The 19491-nt window shown below is 39.0% G+C and overlaps 1 protein-coding gene across 1 annotated transcript in view; it reads left to right on the plus strand.

The window, feature by feature from the left end:
• Positions 1 to 1731: 1731 nt before the first annotated feature.
• Positions 1732 to 19491, plus strand: part of LOC127027915 (phosphatidylinositol 3-kinase regulatory subunit alpha-like) — a 48275-nt gene continuing 30515 nt past the window's right edge. Inside the window, exon 1 of the mRNA XM_050913772.1 lies at positions 1732 to 2082. Within this exon, the coding sequence (XP_050769729.1) occupies positions 1749 to 2082 (334 nt within the window). The 5' untranslated portion in view covers positions 1732 to 1748. The remainder of the gene's footprint in view (positions 2083 to 19491) is intronic.

Consider the following 19491-nt stretch of genomic DNA (forward strand, 5'->3'; position numbering starts at 1 on the left):
GGAAGCCCATATGCATTCTTATAAACACTTTTTAGCTTTTCAGTTAGTCATGTTCCAAGGACTTGATGACTGAGACATTAGAGAAAATGGAAAAGAGCTGTCAGAGGTTTCTTATTCCAGCCCTGTCTACTGGTGTCCTTTTACAATGTAAAAGGGAGTGTTGCTCAAAAAATTCAGCTTTCTGTGGCACTAAGTATGCAGTCAATATTTTACCTACTGGTATTACATAGCCTACTCAGGTGTTTTATTCAGCTGTTGTTTAGGAGTTTCAATGCAACTCTGAGTAGTTAGCACTTTCTGGTTTCCAGTGTAGCATTTCAAGTTATGATTGTGCTTGTCTTTTTAAGTAGATGAAAATGAGTAACAGTTGAAATAATGTTTAGAAAACTTTCACTGTTCTGTATGTCTTTAAGCTACTGTTCTCTAATTTTTTTTTTTTTTTAAATCATATTTTTACTTTTTACTTTATGGTCAGGCAACCTTGAGTTAAATGTTTAGGCCTGTAGTCTCTGCCTTTAGCATAATTTAATCATATACCCTGATACTTTTCTCCTGCTAGTGCTGCTTAGGTGGTCTGGTTATGCCTGTTTCAGTTACTGATTGTTTTTCTAATTATACCATAAACACATTAAAAAACATCTGGAAGATGGGGGAGTGGGGAAGCCCCTCTTTTTAAGAAAACAGAAATATGGTATCTGTCAAGTAAAAGCATTTTTGGACTCTTTGGTTCTCCTGCAGATTATGAAAAGACCCCTCCCTCCAGTAGGTTTTGGGCATATAGGTTTTGGGCTGGAGGTTGTTGCCCATCCTCACCCTCTGCATAAACAGCAGGCGATTGAATACCCCAATGGTGAGTGTCAGCGCTAATTACAGTGAGCTGCTCCTCTGTCCTGGCAGACCTCTTGTGGGGAAGGGTTGTAGCTGTGTGTCTTCAGGGAGATAACATGTAAACTCTTGCTGCCAGGTTAGGTACTGCACTACAGGGATACCTTGAGGGCTTAGCCCTCTCACTCTGAGACTTCAGTAGCCATAAGCCACAGAGAAGGAAGCAGGGAATGTATAGCAGCATGCCTCATACTGCAGGGATGCAAATTCAGTTCAAGTTATTAGACATATATCCTTTATAAAAACGCAAGCATTAGCTGACAGAGGGTTTTTTTTTTTTGTGAGGTCGCTTTTTATTGTTATTTAGGGCTCTTTTGTGGGACACATGACCTCTGCCAGGGTTGCAGAAAGCTTAAGTCATAAGTGGAATCCCAAGTTCACAAGCATCAAGAGAATTTGAAAGTACTTCACCAGTTTTTTCTTCTCTTTCCAGGAAGAGCATGTATGCAGAGTTCCGTGGCAGAATATTTAAGGTACATGGGCAATCTATGGCAAGTACATCTGAAGAAGGTGTGACCAGCTATAAGAATCAGCTGAACTTGAGTATGGAGACCCAGAAGTGCCAGCAAGCTCAGAAAAGGAACTAATTGGAAGAATATTGCTAGACATAGAAGAAGTGGAACACATTCTTCTGCAACAATCATTGACTCAGAATAAATACATCAGTAAAAACATCAGCAGTGAAATGACAGATCCTGGTGCTTTTTGATTCTCTGGTGGATTTTATTACTTAGACGTTGCTATTGACACTTTTATTATCCCATTTAATACATCTTGAATCTATCTGTACATAAAAATATAACTGGACAATTGCATTTTGATACTGTTTAATAACACTTTTGAACGTTAAATCGTTTGCCAAGATGAGTGCTGAAGGATATCGATACAGAGCTTTATATGACTACAAAAAAGAGCGAGAAGACGACATTGACTTGCACTTAGGAGATATATTAACTGTGAATAAAGGTACCTTACTAGCACTTGGATTCAGTGAAGGGGAAGAAGCAAAGCCTGAGGAAATTGGTTGGTTAAATGGCTTTAATGAAACCACAGGGGAGAGGGGGGATTTCCCAGGAACTTATGTAGAGTACATTGGAAGAAAAAAAATATCTCCCCCAACTCCGAAGCCTCGTCCTCTTCGACCCCTTCCTGTAGCACCAAGTCCTGCAAAAGTTGAAGCAGAGAGTGAGCAACAAGGTTAGTACTGTTCTCAGAAGACTTGTGTGTGTCCCTCACTTTTCAGGTATTTTTGTTTCATAGACTTGCATGACCATACATCTACGTATATAATACATGCTGGTCAGCTTTTTTAGTGCATGCCTCACTTCAGTCAATTAAGAACTGTTTCTACTTCATAATATTTAGCTCATACACTTTGTAATTTCATGTGCTTTGTCTCAGTTACTGGTCTCTGTGGTGCCTTACTGTGAGGTACATCTCACAGGTTGGGAAGTATGCTTATAATTCACAACTGTAAAGACTTAAATGGAGAATGAGCAGGGTAGCATTTATTTTAGGTTTCTAAGAAGCTGATGGAAGTGTTTCCCTCTGTGGTTCATCAAACTCACTATTGAGAAACTTCTTGGTGAATCCGACAATACGAATTCCAAATAAACAGTATATTCCTATCATAAATCTCTTGCTAACAGCAAAAAAATATATACTTTATCATGGAGGTTTACATGTGGCATTAAAAGTAAGAGCAGGCATTTAAAAATGAACAATGGAATGATAATAGAGAAATTCAGATTTAACTTTGTTTTGGGGTAGGGCATGCAGTAGAAAAAAATAGCACTTTTAAACAAAGGAAATATCTTTTTTTGTTTAAACATAAGTTGCTTTCTAACCTACATTTGCGACAGTATGTTGGACAGAACTCAGATTTTGATGAGAACTCTTCTGTTAATAGAAGAAAGTGTCTTAAGAATTGGAAAAGCTTTAGGTTAAAAAACCCCAAACAAACAAAAACAAAAAACCAAAGCAAAACCAAACCTTCCTCAAAGTGATTTGTTTGCTTTACCTACTGACATTCAGATATTTGGGTTTTACATATCAACAAGCCAAGTCTATCTTAGGATAGATTTTTACATTGGTCTTTCACTTCTCAAATGTCTAGAATGGCTTATATTGCTTCAACATCTAATACTTCTTAAATTCTCAGTATTTCTAGCCGTAGGAAATACAAGTTGTAGTATGTGATCCTGATTCTCAAAGTGACACCATAGTCCTAGATAGTATCATCACCCTCTGCCTCCATAGAAATGTTTGCAGCATCACTTGTGAAGTTGTGGTATCAGTTTATCAGCTTCCATCCCACTTTGCCTAGGAGTTTATATTCTGCTGTGCCGATAATCAAAGAAGATAAGAATGAAAATGTAGAAAATTGTATGTGGCAACCAAGTGGAAACCTGGCAGAAGCATTTCTAGGTTGGTGAGGGCTTAATAAAGAGTAGACCTGAACTGTTTTACATAGCAATATCCTTAAGCACTCAAGAATTGCTTGCAAGCATGTAATGTCTAGGTATATATCGTTGTTAGAATGAAGGTGGGGGCAGATGGAGGTGTAGTGGCATTTTAGGTTATACTGTCCCTATTTCTTAAGTCCTTGAACTCTTCAGCCTCTAGTCACTCAAGTCTCACGGTTTCTCATTAGATTAATTCTGAAAATGGGGTATTTGCTTTTGAAAGGAAACACTACTCTTTGATAATTCCTTGATTTGGATATTAATGTGTGCTGATCAGGTAACATTGGCTTTTTTCTTAACCTACCTGCGGAGATGGTTGTCTCCATCATATGTAACTGCAGAATAAACATGGCTCTTTGGATAGACACCTCAACACTGGTAGGTCATTTTGAGAGGCAGAAGGTGGAAAGAAAATCTGATTCTGCATTTATGCATGCTGTGGTGAAGTAACCGCCATCCGAGGCTTTGATGCATTTATTGCTTTAAACTTAAAGTAGTGCTTTATAACTTGCTTGGTCTGTGTACTCCCACTTGTTTGATACCCCTGTTCACAACTCCATGCTGTGAGCTGGCCACAGCGCTGTGCTGAAAAGTCCTGGTTTTAATCTTGCAGTTTCCGAGCCTGCCCTGGGACTGTGTTCGTAACACATTTATGGGAGTTTTGGCTGCTGGGAGTTACTCTGAAATTCTGCTGCAGGTTTGGGGGGCTCTGTTTAAATGTAGGCTTTTCTGCTTCTTTGGGATGAGACAGTGCCCCAAGCCTTAGTGACTAGATCACTTCTAAACTGAAGTTTATTGCCTCTAGACAGAGTACTATTTACATATAATGTGTTTATTTTTAATAGTTTGGGACTGGGGATTTGAAACAAGAAAATGTGCTAATTTTAACTGGGAATCTTAATCTCAAAGTCTGCACACATGATCCTGCCATGCTCCAAAATATTTAAGAATCGGCTTGCAATCCAGCCATGTGTAGCGGGTTGACCCTGGCCAGATGCCAGGTGCCCACCAAAGCCGCTCTATCACTCCCCCTCCTCAACTGGACAGGGGGAGAAAATAAAATGAAAGGCTCGTAAGGTCGAGATAAGGACAGGGAGATCACTCACCAATTACCGTCACGGGCAAAACAGACTCGACTTGGGGAAAAAATTAGTTTAATTTATTGCTAGTCAAATCAGAGCAGGATAATGAGAAATAAAACTAAATCTTAAAACACCTTCCCCCCACCCCTCCCTTCTTCCCAGGCTTAACTTTACTCCTTATTTTCTCTACCTCCTCCCCCCCGAGCGGCGCAGGGGGACGGGGAATGGGGGTTTGGGTCAGTTCATCACACGTTGTTTCTGCCGCTCCTTCCTCCTCAGGGGGAGGACTCCTCACACTCTTCCCCTGCTCCAGCGTGGGGTCCCTTCCACGGGAGACAGTCCTTCACGAACTTCTCCAACGTGAGTCCTTCCCACGGGCTACAGTTCTTCACGAACTGCTCCAGCGTGGGTCCCATCCACAGGGTGCAGTCCTTCAGGAACAAACTGCTCCAGCATGGGTCCCCCGCGGGGTCACAAGTCCTGCCAGCCAACCTGCTCCAGCCTGGGCTCCTCTCTCCATGGGGCCACGGGTCCGTAGGTCCTGCCAGGAGCCTGCTCCAGCACGGGCTTCCCACGGGGTCACAGCGTCCTTCAGGCATCCACCTGCTCCGGCGTGGGGTCCTCCACGGGCTGCAGGTGGATATCTGCTCCACCGTGGACCTCCATGGGCTGCAGGGGGACAGCCTGCCTCACCATGGTCTTCACCACGGGCTGCAGGGGAATCTCTCTCTCTGCTCTGGTGCCTGGAGCACCTCCTCCCCCTCCTTCTTCACTGACCTTGGTGTCTGCGGAGTTGTTTCTCTCACATCTTCTCACTCCGCTCTCTCTGGCTGCAACTCCCACCCCCTGTAACTTTTTTTGCTTTTCTTAAATATGTTATCACAGAGGCGCTACCACTGTTACTGATTGGCTCGGCCTTGGCAAGCGGCGGGTCCGTCTTGGAACCCGCTAGCATTAACTTTATCGGACATAGGGGAAGCTTCTAGCAGTTTCTCACAGAAGCCACCCCTATAGGCCCCCCCCACTACCAAAACCTTGCCACGCAAACCCAATACACCATGTATTTTTCTGATTTAAAAAAAAAAAAAGTTCCCATAACTCCTTTTGAATTAAAGATTTAGAGTTTCATGTAAAAGGCTAGGCACCTTCAGTAATGCCCTAGGATCAGGGATTAGACCTCCCTCAACAGAATTAGATTTTTTTTTTCTTTAAAATTCTTTCTAATCATTTAAATAATCTTAAATACTTAATTATTTATTCTGAATGTGTTTTTTTTTTTTTTCCCCCGGCCTTGTTAAGCTTGATCACTTGCTCATCAGTGTCCGGATTCTTTTGTATTAGATCAAATTTGCAATATTTAGGCACGATGCTGCAGGTACTCATACACAAATAGTCATAGGCATCTGAACAGACTTTGCAGTCAATGAGGCCAGTGACACGGGCAAAGTTGTTCATCAGGCCAGTGTCTTATGCAATCACAGTCTTACTTATAAATAGGGAGCTCTTTTTAAATATTAAAAGCTAATTTGAAAACAAAACTGCTGGTGGTCTCAAATTCCATTAAAATATTCATTTATTTATTACAACACTTGGGTCAAATCTTTCCCCAGATTTTTATTTTATCAATGACCCATTTAAATTTCTAGAACCATTGGTCAAGACCAGAACTGGGGCTCTTTGAATGAAATTTTAGGACTGTTGCATTTTGTCTGTCTTCCCCTTACCTTTGTCAATGAAATAGTAGATTTAGTCTGAGATTGTGGGGCTTTTTTTAATTGCATCTGAAAAGATACGAAAATAAAGGGGATACAAGAGCCCCAGGAAGTCTCTAGCACCTTTCAGTTTCAGGCCTGGTGCAGGTCAGAGCTATGGCAAGGCAGATTTAATTCCTGTTGCTGGTGCAAGGCTCTCGCTGCCCCAACCTGCCTTTTTCCCCAGGTTACTTCTTCCACCAAGCAAGGGTGACTGGCTGCCACTGGAGGGGTCAAGGTACTTGCAACGGTGGAGACCCAGCACAGGGTCATCTTTATGCCCTCCACTAGACATCTGAAGTTTATGTGAAGCTGTAAAGACTTGATATGAAAAATTCTTTTACTTTTTTTTTTTGTCTTGAAATGCTTTCTTTTTTAAATTGGAGCTACGTAGGGCTGGTTCCTCTCACTTAGCCCTGTCTCGCCCAACTCCTTTTGAAAATGAAAAGTGTCTTTAGTCCAGATGAGTTTTGTGAACTTTGATTCAGCTCATACAGCTGCATACTTTTAGAGTTGGTTCATACAGTATTGTTTTTCTACCTGGTTTGTGAAGGCTGATCTTAAGCAGACTTTGGAGCATAAAGCTTTGATTCATTGACAGAAATACTTTCTGATTTAACTTGGAATGCTAAATTCCCACTTTGAAATGAAGGTCGGATTGCAGAAGGCAGACCAGAACTTTATATGAATAATCTGTCTGTTTTGATGTTTTGGAGCTTCCTGCAACTTCCTGTGTAACTTAAAAGGGTTGTGTATGTTGACACTTTGTACCGTTTCAGCTGGTTTAGAGCCTAAAAATCCAAAGCTCTCCCTTCTCATAATGAAACTATAACATAGATTTCTTTAAAAAAAACAAAACAAAAAAACCCCCACAAACAAAAACTAAAACAAAAAAACCCCCACAAACAAAAACTAAAACAAAACTTTCTTTACACTTTTCTCTTAGAACAGATACAGATCAGCAAATTAGACAAAGATAATGACACAGAACATTTGGAAACTCTTTCCTTTCAAAGACCAGGTTATGCAATGTTTGACAAAGATCCAAACTGATGGAGAGCAGAAAACCATTTGTGCATGCTTGAACTGAATGTGCTGTAGGATTTGTTTCTTTAATTTTGCTATAAAGCCAGTAGAGAGATTGCGTTTCTGAAAATTATTTACATTTGTAAAGTAGGGGACATAAGAGTGAATGGAATGCAGCGAGCCTGGAGCCTCAGTTGGGAAGAAAACAGTCATCATCTCTCCTGATTTAGGCAAATGGAAAAAGGGAATTACGGAGTGAAGTGATGAGTCACTATTTCATTTGGTAAATGTATTTGCTGTTCAAGCCAGAGCCCTTGGGTTCATTCTAAAAAGCTCAGTTTGAGCGTAAGCCTTCGTCCTGCTGGAGTTGTCAGAACTGCCCTGCAGTTGTGAACTTTACAAGTCGGTTGCTTTTGACTTGCAATGAGAAATGGGGCAGGTTCCTGCCAAAGAGCCTCGCCAGCTACTCGTGGTCATATTTCTTGGTGTATGAGGCAAATTTCTAACTGCCAGATTAGCGTGTGCATATGAAAACAAAGTTCTCACCACCTGCTTTATCGCTAATGAAAACAAAGATTTTGCAAGCTGCATTAAAGTAAGGCAGAGCATTTTTTTCACAGTGGTAAGATCAGGGTGATGATAACTAAAAAAGTGTTTGTAAGCACCACAGAGAGCACAGGGCTATGCTTGCAAATACTACTTCAAATTGCACAGTAACAGTGGACGTGGGCAAGTTCATGGTTGATGTGTGGCCCCACCTGCTGGTAGAAGAGGAAGAAGCTTCAAAACCAGTATCTTCTATGTTGTGTTTTAATCGTGATGGGATAAGATTAAAGGTGAGAGAGAACTTTTGAGAAGAATATTTTAATTGACCAATTGATATTTCTGGGAAAAATATATTACTTGGGGCACACACAGAACCTCCTTTTGATTCTCAAGGATGATCTCAGACCTGAAAAGGCTTGTGTGGCTGAAATGCATTTTTCCCCAGCTGTATCAATTAGTCTTAAAAAAAAAAAATACAGCCTTTCCTCACACATTTTGCTTTAAGAAACTGAAAGAAGAAAACACTACTATTTTGATGCTATAAGAAATATTTGTCTCTTTTGTATTGTACCAATTTTAATATGCCTTTCTATAGTTACAACAGTGGTATTATGTTGAGTGACTTTGCTTACCTTTCTTTAGCCTTCTGTAATACTGGTTCAGCCTTTTAATACCTCCTGCTGACATGAATGCTCCTGGGGCAGATTTAAAGCAAGGCAAAGGTGAAGTAGCCTGCTCCTCTCCCTTGGAATCGTCTTGATCTGTTCCTGTAGCTGTGATCCAGGAACATCTGGAAAAAAAAAATCCCGCTGGTTAACAAATAGTTCTTACTTAGATTTGCATATGATAACATTTAGTTTGTGAGTTTCAGCAACACATGGTGCTAAGTATTTGCCAAGAATGGATCATTCTGAACTCAGAGCAAATAACTGTGCCCACTTAATTAGTTGTGTAATGCCATATACACATCCAGATTTTCTTGTGTGAAAGAACACAGGTGGTGTAACTACAGCTGGCTGTGCACTCTTTAACATCTGTGTCTTGCTCCAAAGCTGCTTTCCATGATGAACATCCATGAAAACAATCTGAAGGCTAGAATACAAAGAACTGCTTTATTTTCATAGCTAAGAATGACAAGGGTCATTCATACAGAATTTTAAAGAAATATTTATTTCAACTGGAGAAGGATTTTAAGTCCTGAGAATACTTTGGTGAGAATCTAGGTACTTATGAGAATTTAAAGAGAATTTTAAGCTTTAAAAAAAAAAAGTAATAACTGTGGTTAATACTTGCTAACTTCTATTCATGCTTTCAGCAAAATGTATGTCTAAAATACAATCCTATTTTGTGTGTTCATTAATAGAAGATTTTTTTTTTGCTTTTTTGTTATGTATTACATCTTTTTGCACTTTGTTATAGAAATGCATGCATCCTTGGACATTGCCTAAAGTCTTTTGGTAAAGTGTTATCAGGTGTAACTTTTTGTACTAACTTGACTACTTTTTGTTCAATTTTTTATGAATGTTGTATGCAACAGTCCATAAGAATAGCACCCAAACACTATTCTTTTTCACATGTTGATCCATTTTATAAAACAGTTTGCATGTAAGACAGCATTTAAAAATAATATTTAGGCTGACAGCTTTTCAGGTAATAAAGATCTATAATCAAAAATCCTCAGGACAGAGTTTCAAAAACATGCTACTGCCCTGAGCTAGGGAAAGATGTAATTGCATATGGCTTGTACACTTTAAAAATATCTTTTAAGACTATCTTGTACTTCAGAACTACTGTGTAAACTATGGCATGAATGATGAAAAAGGTCTTTAACAGTTCAGTTAGCTGTCAGACAATTTGCTTGTATAATCTACTGGATCTGTTTGTATATGTTTGGCATCACTTGCTATGTTAGAGCATTTCCCAGAGGTTAATGTCTGAGATTAGTTTCTCCACTAGAGATTGTGGATGTTGAGGGCAAGAAGTGAGATCTAACCTTGGCAGGTCTGAACATGCCAGTTTCCATCTGTGCTGGCAGATCACTCAGTAGTGTCTGGGATGGGAGGATGTTCCTGCAGAAGGCAGACCTGCCAAAGGAAGGGCAGTTACTTCTGGTCTGTCTGGTCCAGCTCTGGACTCTTTCTGATCTGGGCTCCACCCAGCTTCCAGAAGCTCTTGAGTAGCTATTGTAATTTTTCAGTAAATAAGCAAGGCCTAGACTAGGCTGATTTCTCCCCCCCCCTTTTTTTTTTATTTTTTTATTTTAAATTGAGTTACTGTATGTTGGAAAACCAGACTTAAAGCTAACTCTGCTTTCCTTTAAAGTTTTGATGCTTCCTTCTAAAAAACATGCACACTTAAGAATGTAAAGATATTGGCCAGAAGTCAAACTATTCCAGTTAACACATCAGATAGGTGTAACTCAGGGGTCTCTTACCTGCTCTTTCTCTTCTGTGGGATTGGATTTGTTGGATGTCTGAGCACTCCTGTGCTGTAGCCTTCTGCTCACAGGCTAGGAAGGGAGATTAGCGCAATGTGAGATCTGTAGTCCAAGGAGGGAATGTACCTCCCAGGAGGCATGGCTGCATGAGTTTTGTATATCTTGTTTACAGATATAACAGTGAATTTTTTTTTTTTTTTTTTTTTTTTGTTGGGGTAGGAGAAAAAACTTAAGTGCTGTCACTGATTTCTTCCCAGGTTGCCTTATCCCACTTGGACAAGATTTTTTAGGTAGCTGATGAGCATGGAGGATTATTCTTGGCAAAGAAACTTTTAAATGGTACCAAACACTGCAGACCCATGTTTCAAAGCATGTTATGGTTTCTCCAGCAGTCTGTCTCAAGGGGAGGGCTTTTAGTTTGTGAGGTTACCTTTTAGTTTCCGAGCCCTCTTCCTAAGCTGTTTTTGGCTGGAGGTAGACCAAAGTGCTTAAATTAGGGAATTAATGAAAGAAACAACTAATTATGTGCAGTGATAGATAAGGCTGCACAGCTGTGTCTGGTTTTGTTATCTTTCTATCCAGAAATAAGTAGTTAAGGGCAAAGTTTTGCAGTCCTTTTCCTACTTTCACATGGTGTTTAACCCTGTGACTGCACATTCCAGTCCTCTGTTGCTAATTCACAATTTTTCATGTGCTGCGCTTGGATGGAGAAGCAAAAATGTCTGTTGTGTTTATGAATTTAGCCTTGAATTGTCTCCTTGCCAAAACATGGCTGCTTGGCACAGGTGAGGAGAGACAGAGGCAATGGCAAAGCCCTCCATGATTTCCTGCTTTCCTCCTAGTTGAATGGCACATGCTTGAGGGGCACCTGACCTGCCTTGGTCTGCAAAGGGCTATGAGGCACCAGGGTACTGTGGGATGCAGCGAGGTGTGTTCTGCTCCCGTGGTCTTCCTGTCTTCACTGAGCGCAGGCTCCAGTGCTGTCTGTGCGGGATGACGCGTGGGTCTTCTGCGAGGGGTTGGTGCCCTTTGAGAGCTCCTCTAAAACAGGATGTTCTTGGCTGACCAGGCTTGATTGCTTTGTGCCTCTTACTGTAATATGGTCTTTCATTCTTTTGTTTCATATTTATTGCACTTTTTGCAATATAGCCTTTCCCTTGAGAGAAACGTCAGAAAATGTCATCCCTTGATATTTTGAAACAAGTTATTTTGGGTACTTTGGAGTCGAATCTATACAGATGTTTGAGTATAATTTAGAATAGATTCTTGCCAATCTAAATCTACTCAATTGTTCTGAAGCTAGAATAGCATAGCTACTTGTTAACCTACATAAGCAATCTTCTTATGGAGAGAAAGATTTAGGGAGGCCTTTTGTTCCAGTGTAAGCCAGTTCTGAGAATAAAGATTTAGTGGTCCTCGCAATCTGGCCTGGTCAATAGAGAAAGTGTTAAGGAACTCATATTCAAAATAGCAAGTAGCAAAAACTTCACATCAAATATCTGGAAATAAAGGACCTCTGTTCACTCAGGGGTCCTCAAGGGCACAGAGGGATGAATGTTTGAATTCTTTGCTCTGCTGTATTTATAATTTCTTACCGTTGGTTAAAAATTAGTGTGCATTTCCCACCGCTTTCATGTTTTTTCTAACTTCCTCTTGGGTTCAAACTTAATGCTGACAGCTCCAAAACCCTTCTGTTAGTCTGTGTGAGCTGCAGCCTCATATGTAAAATGAGATATTTCCACAATCTCATTATTATCAGGACACTTTTTGGGGGGTTATAGTAAATCACTGGTTTAACAATGTTTACTACAGAGCGACTAACATGAAGTCTTGCTTCTTTTGAACTGCCTTCCGGCTTTTGGGAGAGTTCTGATTGTCTGCTAGAGGAACATTTGGCGCTTGTCTGTTGTATGTAATACTAATCATTGCTTTGGACTGTGCTAGTCTCGTAGTGATAGTTAAGTCTCTTATATCTCTGATATTAAAACTTGCACTGAAAAGGATAGTGGGCTGGAGGTGCCTTCCCCAGTGATTTAAGATACAGGACTTTGAGTTGCATGTACAGTTTAGCAAAAAAGGGGAAGACAGTTACCAACTGTTATGCTTTTTCTCCAGATGTTTCCTGTAAGACAAATATCTAGGGTTTTATTATGACACAGTAAGAACACACCAATAAGATGAGAATGTTTTGGGTTGTGGGGTTTTTTTTGCTTTTTATTGTCTATTTGATCTAAATAGCCAGTCAATCAAATACTGTGGTAAACTGTCTGTTAGTTTAGATGGAACGTGCCCATGCTTGTTAATGTGAGCTGCTCTCTTCTAAACAGAGTATTAAAATGTTTTATTCAAAATACCTTTGGATGCAAACTAAAAATAAGATTATTTTAAAGTATGGATGTTCTTGTAAATATTATACATGTATACATAGGTGTTTGTTTTTTCTTGTTTACTTAAAAGACTTGTTCATACAAGAAGCAGCAGGCTTCTATTCTACTTTCCCTTAAATTGGTGGCAAAACCCATTTTGACTTCAGAAGGAACAGGATCAGACCTATAGTCAAGGTTTAGCAGCATTGGGACAAATCCCACAGTTACTCTCATTTCTCTCGGGCAAAATTCCCATTGCCTTTTAGGGTTCGGAGCACAAATGCTATAATTAAGCTAGCTCTGTTCTGAAGAGATTCCAGTATACTAAATTGCATATAATATGAATGTGCATGAAATACTACATGATAAGCACTGATGTAAAGAACAACGGTATCTGACTGTCCTTTCACGGATTTTGAAGACATGGAAGGGAAACACCATTACGATCATCTCATCTGAGCTCCTGCGCTAAAGCAGGGCATGGAATTTAACTTGGTAATTCCTGTATTGAGCTCATAACTTCTAGATGATTTAAAGCATGTTTCTAATCAGTCCAGACTCCTCCCTTTAGTACATACTTAATGTAGATGATTTAGCTTTTTAGCCATTTGTGTGTCCATTATATAGTAAGAATTGCAACTTTAGTAGTAGAAATGTCTTAATTTGAGGGGGGCCAGATTTAATTTTATTTGGTGATGACAGTATAGAGATTATTTTCATCAAGTTATTTTCTTCCATTGTATTCAGTCATCTTCACTAATGCATATGAAAAATTTTTTCCATGCTGCTAGATACTTTGTCAAGGCTGTTTTTTTTTTTCTTGGGGCTGCCTGTTTGGGTAACTAGTGTGATGGTAACGAGGATTTCTTATAAGTGAGAAAATGATATGGTGACAGTTTTAACTGTATATTCTGTTATTGTAACAACAATAAATACAAATTATAAATACAGAGTTTTATTACTGTGATGCATGTGCATATATACAGTGAATTACATAATATAGTAGCAAAATGTTAAGATTGCAAAACTATGCATTTAAAACTTGTGTTTGTACATGTAGTTATACCTTCTTGTAGTGTATGCAGTATGATACGGTTTTAAATTACATAGTCACCTGACCCATTTTCCTGCTTTGTTCATTGTTGAAGTCTTCACTGAATGAGAATTGCTTCATTCTGGTTGTTTAGTTTGTGGTCTTAAGCCACCTTTTCTTCACAGCATTCAGACTCCTCTCTGGAAACAGATTTCTTCATTGGCTCTTTCCAGTGATGTTGCTGATAACAGCTTCGTAGAGCTTCATAAATATTAAGTCATCTTCAGGACACTGTTGTGAGCAAAGGCAGCATCATGATTCCTGTGAGGAATGAGGTAGCCCCAAAAGACAATTAAAAAAAACCAAAAACCAAAACAACACAACCTACCATTTTAATATAGTTTAAGGTTTTAAGGTTAATCTCTTCGTAATAGGGAGGTCATGTGGAAAAACATTTCGAAAATCTGAATCTGTGGACAGAACTTTTAAATTAACTCTTAACTCTAACACTTAAATGTTCATTGAGATAACTAAACCCAGGAACTAGAACTGCATTAGGTTTGACAGTGTAAGGCTTTATTTGTCACAAGGAGCAAGTACCATCTGCTCACTGCATGGCTGGCTTCAGTTACTGAGTACCGGGTGTCCGAGATGATTCCTTGCAGAACAAATCTTCCTGGCATACCTCTGCCTGCATCGTCCAGCTTCACCAGCTGGAATCCAAATATAAGCCTCAAAAGCAAAAGAATTATTAAAATGTGAGTGCACAGATTGAACAGATGTGTTGACATAATTTAGTGTTGTCTCACTTGTTTCCTGATTCTGAGAATTTAAAGTTTCAAGATTTTGGTGCTTTGTTGTACATGTAAAGCATGTCTTGTAATAGAAATATGCATATCAGGGGCATGCACATTTTAAGTACCTTTTTGCTTTATGTTTTTATGATGAATCTCTAGTAATTTTGTTTTTTTCACTATATGAAAGTTGTGGTTCACAGAAACAGTGCATGAATTTTTAGAAATGATGACCAGTTATGTAGTAAATTGCAGTCCTTGAAACCTGATTTTAGTTTTATAATACCAATCAGTAACTTGCTTACTTGTAAGATGCTTTTGCTACCATCTTTATTCTGCCATGCTGTAAACTGCAACTTTATTTAATCAAGAAGTGTGGCAGTGCAACTTCATCCCAGTGTGACAGACAAAGTTTTTTCCTGGATTACTCTTACTAGCATCATACATTAGATTTCTATTTTGGGAAATACTAGTTTAGAAAGTGGAAATCAAGGCAGCTTCAGTGTGGAAGATAATGAGTAATAGGGGAGATATGAAAAATACTCTTGACACCTGGAATCATTATTCATTAACACTAGAAACATGCGAAGAGTGTTTTGCAATGGAGGAATCTGTGCTATCTTGCACCAGACCTCTAAGCCAAGTTGGAGAAATTGAAGTATATGCTTATTCCATGTGAAGTTGTCTGCACAACTTTTTTATTTTTAGGTTTTTCATATTTCATATCTTCTAGATACTGATATGGAAATTGCAGGGTCATTGGGTTTGTATGTACAAACAAGACACAGGACTCCAAAGAACCATGGCATTTGATCTTTGAAAACCAAGAGTGTATGAATGCATGCTCCTATGAAAACCCCTAATTGCAAAAATTGTTTGTAGTGGGCTAGAGAGGCATTTGACAGATTATATGCAAGTACATACATGTGTGTTTCATTATTTGATTGCCTTAGGAAACTGGTGTTTAAGTTGGCAGATCTACTTATTAAAAGCAAAGCTGGTTGGCTGGCAGAATTACAGAATGCCAGAAGGAGAAAGAGACCACATTGCTTGGAGAGAAAGAGAGAGAATGTGTAATGTGCGTAAAGTGTGGGGAAGCTATAAAGCGAGCAGGAAAAAGTAGACTTAAATATGGTTCCAATTTGTTCTGTTGGGCTCAAGTTGATAGCCACGTAGAAGTAAAAGCATTAAGTTCTCTCATTTCAAGATGAATTTTAATGTTTTGGAAAATCTAGAGTTTTCTGTCATGTTAAGTATTATTTGATCACTTGTTTGCAGCCTGTCAGAAATCTTATGCTTATTTTCCTGACTCAAAAAAAAAAAAAAAAAAAAAAAAAAAAAAAGCAGCTTGCTTTGAAGCTTTACAAAGCACTGTCAGACCGTGGCATAAGTGGACACTCTAATAGGCTCTGAAACTTTGTTCTTAGTCTTGATTAGCTTGATGTGAGACTACAGTATTGACTCCCAGTATATGTTAAATTTCTGCATGTAATTTGGTGATATGTAACTTGTAGCTATTTTGGAAAAAAAAACCCAAAACAAAAAACAACTCAGTCTTTATACATAGTAGTTTAGAACTAAACTATCCTGCAGGGTTTTGGAAGCAGCAGCCAAACAAGTTGAGTATGTGTGTCTAGAGGAGTCTACACCTGTGGCCTCACACTTTCTTGCTCGAGTCAGGTCCCTTCGCAACCTCAGGCAGCACAGATTAGTATATTCACTTAGTCCTTTGCATTATTTATTCCTAACTGAATGCCATTAGAATAACCAGCCGCCTTGCTTTGTCTCCTAAGACTTCTCAGTTTGAGAGCAATGTTTGAAATGTGGGAAGCTGACTGAGAGAAGCAGAAGGGCTGGCTCCCCTGAGAAATCAAGAAATATGCTGGGTTTTTAAAAAAAAAAAAAAAAAAAAAAAGGCATTTCCCTTAAAACAAGACCTAGATTTAGATGATTGCTCATACTGATCTCTCTAAAAGAGGCTATTAGTGGCACATTTACCATGAAATATTAGAACCCTTTGGGAGGTGGCAAGCTCCTGTTTAGCAATTCTGAGTCCTGCAAGAATTACGTACCTGGTGGTAGCATAGCAGTGCTTAGGTGAGTTACACCAGCTGTCTGCTGCATCTACCATTTTTGAGGAGCTTTATCTTGTAAAAGCCTCAGTAAAGTTCTCTGAAGATGCCATGGCTGAGCTAACTAGGATACAAGTTTTTCCAGCTGCATGCACAAGTTTGGAAGGGTAAAACTAAAAGGAGAGATAGGTAGAAAGATGATTGTTCTGATGTAGCAGGCAACTCGTGAACTACCCTCAAAAACAGGGAGTCATAAGCCTGTTAGAAAAATCAGGTCAGTTTAAAATTAATGCATTCCTCTTCATTCTGTTCTCGACAGGGAACTGGTTTTCTGGAAGGATTCTCCATTTGGGAATCAAGTGAGACATCCTTTCTTGTCTTGGTATGGCTCACATTTAAAAAAAAAAAATATTTCCTTTAAAAAGGTAAAATAAAAAGAGAAAGAGGTGTTCCCTTCTGGTAGGGTCAAACAAAGGTAACTCGGGTTCTTTCTTTTGGCAAGATGACCACCAAGGGATTCTTCTGGAGCACAATAACAAAACCAGACATGCAAGAGTTCCTTTTTTTTTTTCTTTCTTTCTTTTTTTTTTCTTCACAGTAAGATAGCAGGAAAACAACCAGGATACACCTGGCCTTTTGACAGAATAGCAGCCAATTCCCAGTCCTTGCTGGCCGGTGTGGAAGAAGGACTTACTCCTTCCAGCCAGCAGCCTTTCAGCCTCACAAACCTTCACCTGTTTCTTAGTGAGTCATAGCTAGAAGACCTTTTCATGTGTTTGATCACATCTTGTGCAAGTCAGGGATATATTTTTACTCCTTTATTGCATCCTATAATCAACATTCTGAAACAACTGAGTGATTGTAGCTTTAAGCTCTATTTGTACATATGTGGAAATACAGATAGATGTATAGATAGATAGTGCCATTATATTTTCAGACGTGGATGGGTTAGACAGTCTTCTAACTTTCTTGGCAGGAGCAGGATGGTAGGAAAACTGTTTTGGGGGTGGGTTTTTTTGTGTGACCTGTAGAAACTCTGTACATGTGCAAAACTTAAATATACAACAGATTAGTATTTCTTGGTATGCCCGTTTATACACTCAGTACTCCCCTGAGTTCAGAGGCAGTCAACTTGAGCACTGATCCTGCTCCCCATGAATTTTCTACAGGGAAGTCGGAGAAGGTCCACAGCATGTTCCCCTGTGCTGGAATAGGCCAGTGTAGGGCAGCTGCCTGGTGGCAGGAAGGGAAGCAGCTGGTCAGAGTGTGCCTTGCTCACCTCTGAGTCTTTGTAGAGGACATAAAAAGATTTTCTGCCTCCCCAGCTTCTTCCCTGGAACAGCAGCTTTCATTTGATCACCTGAGTTAAAAATCATGGGGAACATGTCAGTCCTTAACCAGATGCATTTTTTTTTTTCTTTGTACAGCCCCTCTTCAATTTAGGCTTTCCAAGGCAACTTACAAAATATTTTTGCAGTTATTTCAGCCTCTTCTGCTCATCTTCACTCTTTCACAACATAATGCTTATTTTCAGGAGGGACATATTTTTCTTTGTTTTAGACCCCAAGAAACTCTTTAACACTGTAGGGATATTGCAAAAGGTTTTCTCTGACTTGAAGTGCTTAGAATTAAGCTTGGGTTTTCTTAGAGAGGATTTGCCTGTTGCTTTTAGCCTCTTTGCAAATGAATACTCCCAGTGCAGACTGAAATCCTGTTCCATACCTACTTACCCTGACTTAGTTAATCTTTGGCTTGCAGATAGCGATGTAAAAATAGCCAGTTTTTCATGCTAGCTTTTCATTAACACCATCTTTGTTGTTCTTTTCAATTCTTTTTTAACACTTCCTATAAACAGATTTTGAGTTATATGAATTTTGGCAACGCAGTGTGCTAGACACTACACAGTTTTTTGTCCAGTTGCAGTTAGCCAGCCAGTTGAGACCCTGACTGCTTTGTAAAGGTCAGTGAAATTCATTCATAGCTTTAACTGCTAAGGTATAAATTAAAGTTACTTCAGCAGTGGAGTGTGAACAAACGGTGGTTTATGGAAAAGAGGTCTTTAAGTTCATGCATTAAGTACATGTACTTCATATTCTGTGACATCCTTTTTGTATAGCATCTCGATAGTGTGAAATATATTGGAATGAGAAGTCAACACTGACTTGCTATGCAGAGAAATCTAGACAGGTGTATGATATGGGTCAAAAAAATCTATTACATACAGACTGAGAGTTTTCTTCATCTGAAATTAAAGACGATGGTGGGATTAACTCTGTAGATCTAGTTCAGGAATTTCCTAATAATGTTATTGTTTGTATCTGTCAAATCAGCTCATGGTTTAATGGCTGTAAGGATTAACCCAGTTTTAATTTCTTATAAGATTGCCTTTCAACATTGCTGTATTTCTGTTGCTAAAGCTAGAGCCCTAAACTTTAACTCTTTTACTTTTTCTTTTTTTTTTAAGAGGAGGAAAAAGGCTTGATTTGAAATACATTAGTTTCCAGAATAAAAAAAGTCCTTCTGATGCTGGATTGCTGTTACTATTGTTTGCAATTTTTTTTTTTTCTGGGTGACTGCTATATGCTCATTATTTTTAACTTTCTGTGTACTTATAAATGTTTCCCATAATTCCCAAAAGATGAAGGAGCTGTTTTGGCTTTTATCTGTCAGCAGCTTCTGCCAGTAATTTTATGTAAATCTTCCAGATCTAAACAACTTGACTTCTCAAGCACAGTAATACACACTATCTTTTTCTTGCAATAGTGAAGAGCTTATTCTTTTCCTCTAGATTGCTTGCCTGTGGATAGTTTGAGAGGGATTTGTTGGGGTTCCTCCCCCTTAGTTTCTCCACAGCAAAAAGGTAGCAAAATATTCTTTCAGAGCAAAACAACATACTGTCCTGAAGTTTTATGTATTATGATTGACTAAAAAGAGAGTGTTTTAAAAAATGCTTCTCAAGCAGAGTCATTATCACAAACTAGTGATGGTCTTGCATAAGAAACAACTTCATGGTACTAAAAAAAAAAAAAGGAAA

The sequence above is a fragment of the Gymnogyps californianus genome, unplaced genomic scaffold, assembly GCF_018139145.2.
Source record: "Gymnogyps californianus isolate 813 unplaced genomic scaffold, ASM1813914v2 HiC_scaffold_106, whole genome shotgun sequence".
Taxonomy (NCBI): Eukaryota; Metazoa; Chordata; class Aves; order Accipitriformes; family Cathartidae; genus Gymnogyps; species Gymnogyps californianus.